This window comes from Chamaea fasciata, unplaced genomic scaffold (assembly GCF_029207755.1).
Source record: "Chamaea fasciata isolate MVZ Bird 193981 ecotype frontalis unplaced genomic scaffold, bChaFas1.0.hap1 SCAF_4, whole genome shotgun sequence".
In the NCBI taxonomy this organism is placed as follows: domain Eukaryota; kingdom Metazoa; phylum Chordata; class Aves; order Passeriformes; family Sylviidae; genus Chamaea; species Chamaea fasciata.
In genome coordinates, this window is record NW_027094089.1 from 52,462,425 (window position 1) to 52,470,692 (window position 8,268).

Sequence of the window (8,268 nt, forward strand, 5' to 3'; positions counted from 1 at the left end):
CATGTTGATGCACACGTACCCAAGACCCAGGCTAATGAGGAGCATCGCAACAACAAGCAGGTGGACAAAGCTGCCAAGGTGAAAGTATCGCAGGTGGATCTAGACTGGCAGCACAAGAGAAAATTGTTCCTAGCTCGCTGGGCACATGATGCCTCTGGTCATCAGAAAAGAGATGCGACATACCAATAGGCCCATGACCGAGGGGTGGACCTTACTATGGACAGCACCTCACAGGTCATCCACAACTGTGAGACCTGTGCTGCAATCAAACAGGCCAAGTGAGTGAAGCCTCTGTGGTATGGTGGACGATGGCTGAAGTACAGGTATGGGGAAGCCTGGCAAATGGACTACATCACCCTTCCCCAAACCCGCCAAAGAAAGCGCTATGTGCTTACCATGGTGGAAGCCACCACAGGATGGTTGGTGACCTACCCTGTGCCTCATGCCACTGCCCAAAACACCATCTTGGGCCTTGAAAAGCAAGTCCTGTGGAGACATGGCACCCCTGAGAGAATTGAGTCGGACAATGAGACCCATTTCAATAATGGCCTTATAAACACCTAGGCTAGAAAACAGTATTGAATGGAGATATCACATCCCTTATCATACACCAGCTGCTGGGAAAGTTGAACACTGCAATAGACAACTAAAGACTATCCTGAAGGCACTTGGCGAGGAGACCTTCAATAATTGGGAAATAAACTTAGCCAAAGCTAACTGGATAGTCAACACTCGAGGATCCATCAATCGAGCTGGTCCTGCCCAGTCTGAGCCCTTACAAAAAGTGGATGGAGACAAAGTCCCTCTGGTACGCATGAAAGGCATTTTAGGAAAGACTTTAGATTAATCCCACCTCAGGCAAAAGCAGACCCATCCATAGGATTGTCTTCGCTCAAGAACCTGGTTACATTTGGTAGGTAATGCAGAAAGATGGAAAAACCCATTGTGTACCACAGGGAGACCTAATTTTAAGTGAGAACAGTGTGTAAGGTTTCATTCTGTATATATATATGTATATCTATGTATGTGTATCACTGTAAGAATGTATTGATTTGATTTAGATGGCAATAGAGTAAGGGGTGGATTATGTCCTGGTTTGTAGAGTAGGACGTGCACAAAGTATTCTATCACCATCTTCATGAACTGTTGAATCCAGTTGTTGGAGCAGTGCTCTTCCTGGGCCCCCTCCCTCTGGGCTATCTTCTGCTAATGGCCCATCAAATGCCTTGCTGCATGACTCATAGATAAACCCCACCAGGAGCTATCTCTGTTTAATGGGCCATCAAGGACCCACTGCATGACTCATCATCCCATTGTGAGATGCTCCGCCCAGAGGAAGGAACCAAGCATTCCCACCTGGATATAAACTGGGATTTGGGACAGTATAAGCAGCCCTTACCCACTGGATTCCCAGAGGACCAAGAGCTACCAAACTTTTCTACGGAATTGCTACTTCAGGAAGACGACCTCATTTGGACTGCTTCCATCACCCTGTTCAGGTTGTATTATGACTCTGTCAGTGGTCTTTTGTATTATTGCATTTGTTTTATTTTACCTTTTTTTCCTTTCTTCCTGTTAAATTGTATTTCTGACTTGGAGCCTCTCATTTGTTTTGCTTTCAAACCACTACACAGTTGCTTACAAATTAACGACATAAGTTAACAGAGAATATGTTGATAATGCCAACATGGCTGCTAGCCAGCAGGTAACAAAAAAAATATTGAGAATTGTGAAAATAGTGGATGTACATTCACAAATACAAACTGTTTTAAATAACCATAGTTGGCAGTAAAAAGTTATTTATTCGAAGCATTTAATTTTCAATCTTCCAGCAGGTCACAGTAAATTACATTAAGATCCAGTACTCTCTCCTCCAGGTAAAGATCAGTATGTTGCCAGTGTACTGAAAATTTTAGGAGTTTTATAGATGAAAAAATATTTCATTATTAGTAATCAAGATGGCCTATTATTAATGTATAAAAACTAAAGGCCTACATTTTGAGATCTGCATTATCTGTAACATGAGACAACAAATACATGAGTGGTTTTAACAACTGTGCTGTTCGCTATATCCGTCTTGAAAGTTTGCTTTTTCCATATTTGTAACATAAGTTAAAAGGTCTCCGTATGCTTCTCCTCTGATACCCCTTGAACACATTTAGACTATCTCATATTAGCCACTAACATAGACAAAACATGGACAAAACTAAGAGGCAAAAAGACCTCACATGAATACTGATAGTATAGTCATTAATACGTGTCTTCTTGACAGAAGCAAGGAAAACAACATTGTTATAAATTAATTACAGCACATTCAAGTTAGATGGCTAGACAGGTCACTAAGGGGGTGGTGATGCAAACTGCAAACACACCTTTTACACCTTTTATTCTGCTGGTAACTTAATTCATTAAACTGTTTTCCTGTTCACTGCTCACAACTCTCTACCCATGTGTGGAAAACATGATCAAATGTTCAGCATGGCTGCACTGACCTGATTTATCCTTTATACATTGATAAGAAGAAACATTTTAGCAGGGAACAGACTCCATAGAAGATTCATTACTTTGTTTGACAATAAGTGTTTCTTATTCAGTGTCTGAAGTGCAGATCAAAATCCATTACAAATAGTGATCGCACTCATCTTACAAAGAAAAATGCTGCTTTTAAACAGAAATGCTTGTTGCCTATGCAAAACAGACAAAATCTCTTATCTGGGATGTTTGTACAACAAAAATTTAATAATTTCAATGCATCCACTAGAAAGAAAACAAACATAAAAACCACCTGAGGCTAGTGGATTCAGGATCTTGTGAACAGCACCTAAAAATCCTGCACATTTTTAGGATTCTGTAGTCTAAGAAGGTAAAAAATTGTATGCACACAAGATTTTTTCTGGGCCCATGAGGCACAGAAATTACAAAACATGTAATATCACCATTTTGTTTATTGGAAAGTGCTATAATGACAGCTATAGAACAAAAGGTATCCATGTAAAAACAGTTTATTTGAATTCAACATCTTTAAAGCAAACCCAGTTTTAACACAAGACTGATCTTGACTAAAATAAACAACTCCTTTAACAATTTACTCTTCAAAATCTGCACAGCAATTTAAAGCCGGTATTCTCCTTCTTCCGTTCAAGTGGCACACACTGGACATTGCAATGCAGAACCTAACACCACACACTTATTTTCAGTCTTGCACTTTGTAGGAGTGGTTCTGATCCATTGCTGTGAAGAACAGGCAGACAGCAGCTGTGATGAACACATGCACTCCCTCATAGAGTAGCTTTGGTGAGAAGACGCTCCATATGAACAGGTGGTAGCGCAGACCTGTTACCAAAACAACGTAGATGGCAATTGGAATGGAACGCATTAGAGCGTAGCAGAAACAGCCATGACCCACTGCTGCAGAATTCCTGGTAACAAAAACAGAGGAGTTCATTCTCAGGCAAACTTAGAAAAGACACTGGAGTTCCTCCCCTCTTTAGGCATTATTTCACAACACAAGGAATATTCAGAGATCTCCACTTTGTGTTAGAAAGCTGATGGTTAATGGAATGATGAACCAATAAAATTTGTTCTTGTCACCTCTATATATCCAATAATGTGTATGACAGGCGTAAGCATAGTAACTGTCATTGAAATAAAGGTGCCCAGTACCTTTATGTACTTCACACTTAGATCATTCTGTGCTTTAATGTATTTTATTCAAATTGTCAAGGTTTTCATTAAGCAGTTTCAAGACAGTTTTGTCTCCTGTTGGTCTTACCGTGCTGTTCCACAGAACCTGAATGGTAAGAGGAAGAGAGGACTACAGCACTCCTCACAAAGCTTCCTAACCTGTTCAACAGATAATCAGATGGAGTCTGGACCCCCTTTGTCAAGAGCATAAAACTTGTAAAGAGTACCCTGCTGCCCACAGCCAGCAACACTGTACAAAACAACATAAAAATCGTGCTACTGGAAAACTTTGCAAAACTAACATAACACTATCCAAAGAATACCATATTCTTAGGCTCACAGGAGTGACACATTGCATTCCTGTCACAGCTGTTCAGTTCAACTGGCTCCACTGCATCCCAAGAAATGTCCACCCCATGTAACCTACATGGTCCAAATGTGCCACATTGATGTATTTCGGTGTGTGACATGAGTCATATGAAAATGGAAATGAAAAGGTTTTCTACATATTGATTGTCTTTCCTCTCCTGAGGCAACAACTCAAAGCAATGATGCTGGGGTGGCCCCTGTCCAATTTCCCCAAAATACATCTGCAGAGATTAATTCACACTAAATTCAGATGTTTACCCCTTTAGACAAATGGAAGGATAAAACTATTTCACTGGAATAATAAGTGAACATTTTCCTCTCCCCATCAAAATATTTTACATCATCAGTTCCCAAGAGAACACACTGGCAAAGAGTGGAAATGTTTTACAAAATCCTGATCTGAGAATCTGTTCTGCTCCTCCCAGTTTTTAATTCTAATCTTGTTTCAAGCAATAAAAATTTAACAGAATCTAGCACTTCTGCAAGATATTAATTAGTCACTTATGACTAAGTAAGCTACAGAATGCAGTATTTTACATAAACCATTAAACTTCTTATTCGTTATATAAAAATAACTAGGATACAGCCCTGTTTTCCAGTGAAGTCAAGATCTAAATTTCCCAGGCTTTCAGTGGAAGGAAGAACAGGTCATGAAAGCAGAGTTTTAAAATCAAGAACAGCAGGCATGAATGACTGAAAAACATACATTCAGTTCAAAGAAAACTGTTTTCCTTGCTGCTTGGCCAGGAAAACTGAGACTTGGGAGTGAACTAGACTGCTCCCTGCTTCTGCATAACTACCTTAGTCTTCAGCGAGCTTGTGTAAATAACCAGCTTTATGTTTAATAACTGATTTTGCTGACAAAGATTAAGCAAAATGCAGTTCACTCAGTCTTAGCTCTTTTCATGCTGATAGGAGTTAAAACAGTATTTCAGTAAAAATAGTATTTTTAAGAGTCAGATGACCACTGAATAGACAGAGGAAATGGCTTTTCAATCAGACAAACAGGCATTTTTGAAAACATTTTCTAGAGTTAAAAAATGCACTTGACAGACCACATAGATGAATCCCCAGGTCAATGATACAATTCTTTCTTTATTCTGGTATAAAAATAGCTAACTGTTTTCTACTTACAGGATACCTCTACACAAAAGCTCTCAGCACTCACTTCACCTCTCAAGACAACATAGATACCTACCTTCAGAGGGAAAACTTGGACAGTTTCACTGTATAATGCAGTGGTGCAATTTAGAGAGGGCAGGAAAAGCACACTGTATCCACAAAGTTAAACTGTTAGTGGGATTCAACAGCAGAATATTTGGGGTTATCTCAGAGCTGGTGAAAGTGCTCACACATGCATTGTCCTGGACAGAGCACTGGAATGACTGAGCATGAGCCTTGGCCTGATCCTAAGGCAACAACTTAGCTCTTTATGCAAATCATTGTTCTTTCCTCTTACTTTGGCCAGGGACAAAATTGGCACAGCTAAGAGTAATGCCTTTGTGTGCTCCTTCTCTTCATTCTACAGATACAGTGCCTACAGCATCTCCAGGCCACAAGAAAGGTAGCATCCAGGGATCAGGCAGCTACTGATAACATGACTGTGACAATCCTGCTAGTTCAGCCAGTTTCTTTGTTACTCCAAATGAATCACCAAGACAACAGAGAAAGCTGGCTGTGGGATGCCACTCAAGTATCCTCATGTTTATGATCTGGACCAGCCAGTAGTGAATAACCTTGCAAATTCTCAGTGCTGTCTCAATTAAAACAATGGAAGACTACAGGACACATCTAAGGTATTAATCTGTAACTAGTCCACATTGAATCGCCTCTTCAGCAATTCATACCTTTCATTATTTAAAGGAGAAGAGCATAGACAGATATAAACTCCACACACTACCTCCATGTTCTGACAAAACAGCCCACTATTAAGGCCTCCGCATGATGCTGAAGTAACAAAAAGGAATATTCAGTTTGTAATACTCAGCTCATCTAGGAAGTTAGTTTATGGGGACTTGAAAAAGAAATACGTATGTGTTACACATGAAAAAGCATATCCAAACTTCATGTGAGATCCACGAAAAAACATTTTTGGAGAGTTCTGAAGCAAAGAACACTACAGATTCAAATCACTAAACATGCTGTAATTAGAATGCAAACATTAAGTATGGTCTAGAGAACATATCAGCTTCCAGCAAAAATTGTCTCTTTTAATGGAAAATATTATTAGTAAAATATGCCCAAGAAACTGTTACATTAATAGGTTAACCACTTCTTTGGATTTCCTAAACCCTAATTGTAGATGTTTTATCAACAAATCATTCACCTCTCAATCTATCTCTAAAGTGCTGCTAAGACGAGTAATACAAGGCTTCCAAAATGAAAAAAATTACAATGCCAGGAAAGAAGGGAAGGGAGAAGAAAAAGGAAAGAAAAAGAAAGAAAAGAAAAAGAAAAAGAAAAAGAGAGGAGAGGAGAGGAGAGGAGAGGATGAGGAGAGGAGAGGAGAGGAGAGGAGAGGAGAGGAGAGGAGAGGAGAGGAGAGGAGAGGAGAGGAGAGGAGAGGAGAGGAGAGGAGAGGAGAGGAGAAGGAGAGGAGAGGAGAGGAGAGGAGAGGAGAGGAGAGGAGAGGAGAGGGAGAGAGGAGAGGAGAGGAGAGGAGAGGAGAGGAGAGGAGGAGAGGAGAGGAGAGGAGAGGGAGGAGAGGAGAGGAGAGGAGAGGCGAGGAGAGGAGAGGAGAGGAGAGGAGAGGAGAGGAGAGGAGAGGAGAGAGAGAGAGAGAAGAAGAAAGAAGAAAGAAAGAAAGAAAGGAAGAAAGAAGAAAGAAAGAAAAGAAAGAAAGAAAGAAAGAAAGAAAGAAAGAAAGAAAGAAAGAAAGAAAAGAAAGGAAAGAAAGAAAGAAAGAAAGAAAGAAAGAAGAGAAAGAAAGAAAGAAAAGAAAGAAAGAAAGAAAGAAAGAAAGGAAAGAAAGAAAGAAAGAAAGAAAGAAAGAAAGAAAGAAAGAAAGAAAGAAAGAAAGAAGAAAGAAAGGAAAGAAAGAAAGAAGAAAGAAAGAAAGAAAGAAAGAAAGAAAGAAAGAAAGAAAGAAAGAAAGAAAGAAAGAAAGAAAGAAAGAAAAAGAAAGAAAGAAAGAAAGAAAGAAAGGAAAGAAAGAAAGAAAGAAAGAAAGAAAGAAAGAAAGAAAGAAAGAAAGAAAGAAAGGAAAGAAGAAAGAAGAAAGAAAGAAAGAAAGAAGAAAGAAAGAAGAAGAAAGAAGAAAGAAAGAAAGAAAGAAAGAAAGGACAACTATTTTGTGTGAAAACATGTCTCCTAGTTATATAGAATACTTGGCAGCTGGTGGCAACAAGTTTTGTAGTTTCAAAAACCAGGCAAAAAAATCTCCACAGACAGCCCTACAAATGCATCCACAAGGAATTCTAGAATACACTTTACAGTGTTTACAGTATTCAAACCCTTTTTCCAACACACCATATCAAATAAACAGTTCAGAATTATGGAAGTATGTGAAGCTGAAATACCCTAATATAATTGCTTTTCTAGGGTTTGAGGAGGAGGTTCTTTCTGGAAGGTTTCAGTAAGAATGTGCTGAAACCTTTTAGTGCAAGTTACCTCCCAGCATTTCTGCTCTCCCATCCCCCCCTTTTCTAGCTGAATATCACTGCGTAAGTATCTCCTACTGGAGATACTGAATTTGCCGATTTGAAGGCAATTTTTACTGTATTAATATATTCTACAGTATTAACTGGCACTTCTCTTTCAAGGCACTCTGCAGTTTCAAAGACCTCCCTGTTTAGTGCCCTCTGAAAAATACTAGGAATTTTGTTCATCTGCCCCATATATATTAATGAAGGGTTGAACTCAGAAATAAACTGTGCAGCACTCCAAATGTCTCCAACATCCTAGAGTATCTGCAATGTGTAAGAAATTTCTCTGATCTAAGCAAGTATCAATCAGTTCAGCAGGAAGAACAAATCTGCTACATCTCTCCCACATGTCCCACTCTCACTTAGTATAATTCTACAATACTATTTTAGATTATAGAACACAATCCTGCATTGTCATGGAAAAACACTTTCTATTTTTAGCAGTTCCAAGGGAACCAAGAGTCCTTTGAAAATTTACATTATTAACTCTGGTAGAAACTACAATCAGAGCAACATTTTTAATGCTATGAAGTCACAATTTTTGTCACCACACCCTATCAATGGATAGATG

At 39.2% G+C, this 8,268-nt stretch overlaps 1 protein-coding gene across 10 annotated transcripts in view; it reads right to left on the bottom strand.

Moving 5' to 3' along the window:
• Positions 1–1,783: 1,783 nt before the first annotated feature.
• PIGG (phosphatidylinositol glycan anchor biosynthesis class G (EMM blood group)) overlaps positions 1,784–8,268 on the bottom strand; it is a 97,782-nt gene continuing 91,297 nt past the window's right edge. For 3 of the 10 annotated variants that reach the window (XM_066181562.1, XM_066181560.1, XM_066181558.1), the window contains one exon: positions 1,784–3,419. In XM_066181562.1, coding sequence (XP_066037659.1) covers positions 3,194–3,419 — 226 coding nt within the window. In that variant the 3' untranslated portion in view covers positions 1,784–3,193. The remainder of the gene's footprint in view (positions 3,420–8,268) is intronic. The other 7 variants (XM_066181571.1, XM_066181568.1, XM_066181565.1 and 4 more) reach the window with 3 other exon arrangements.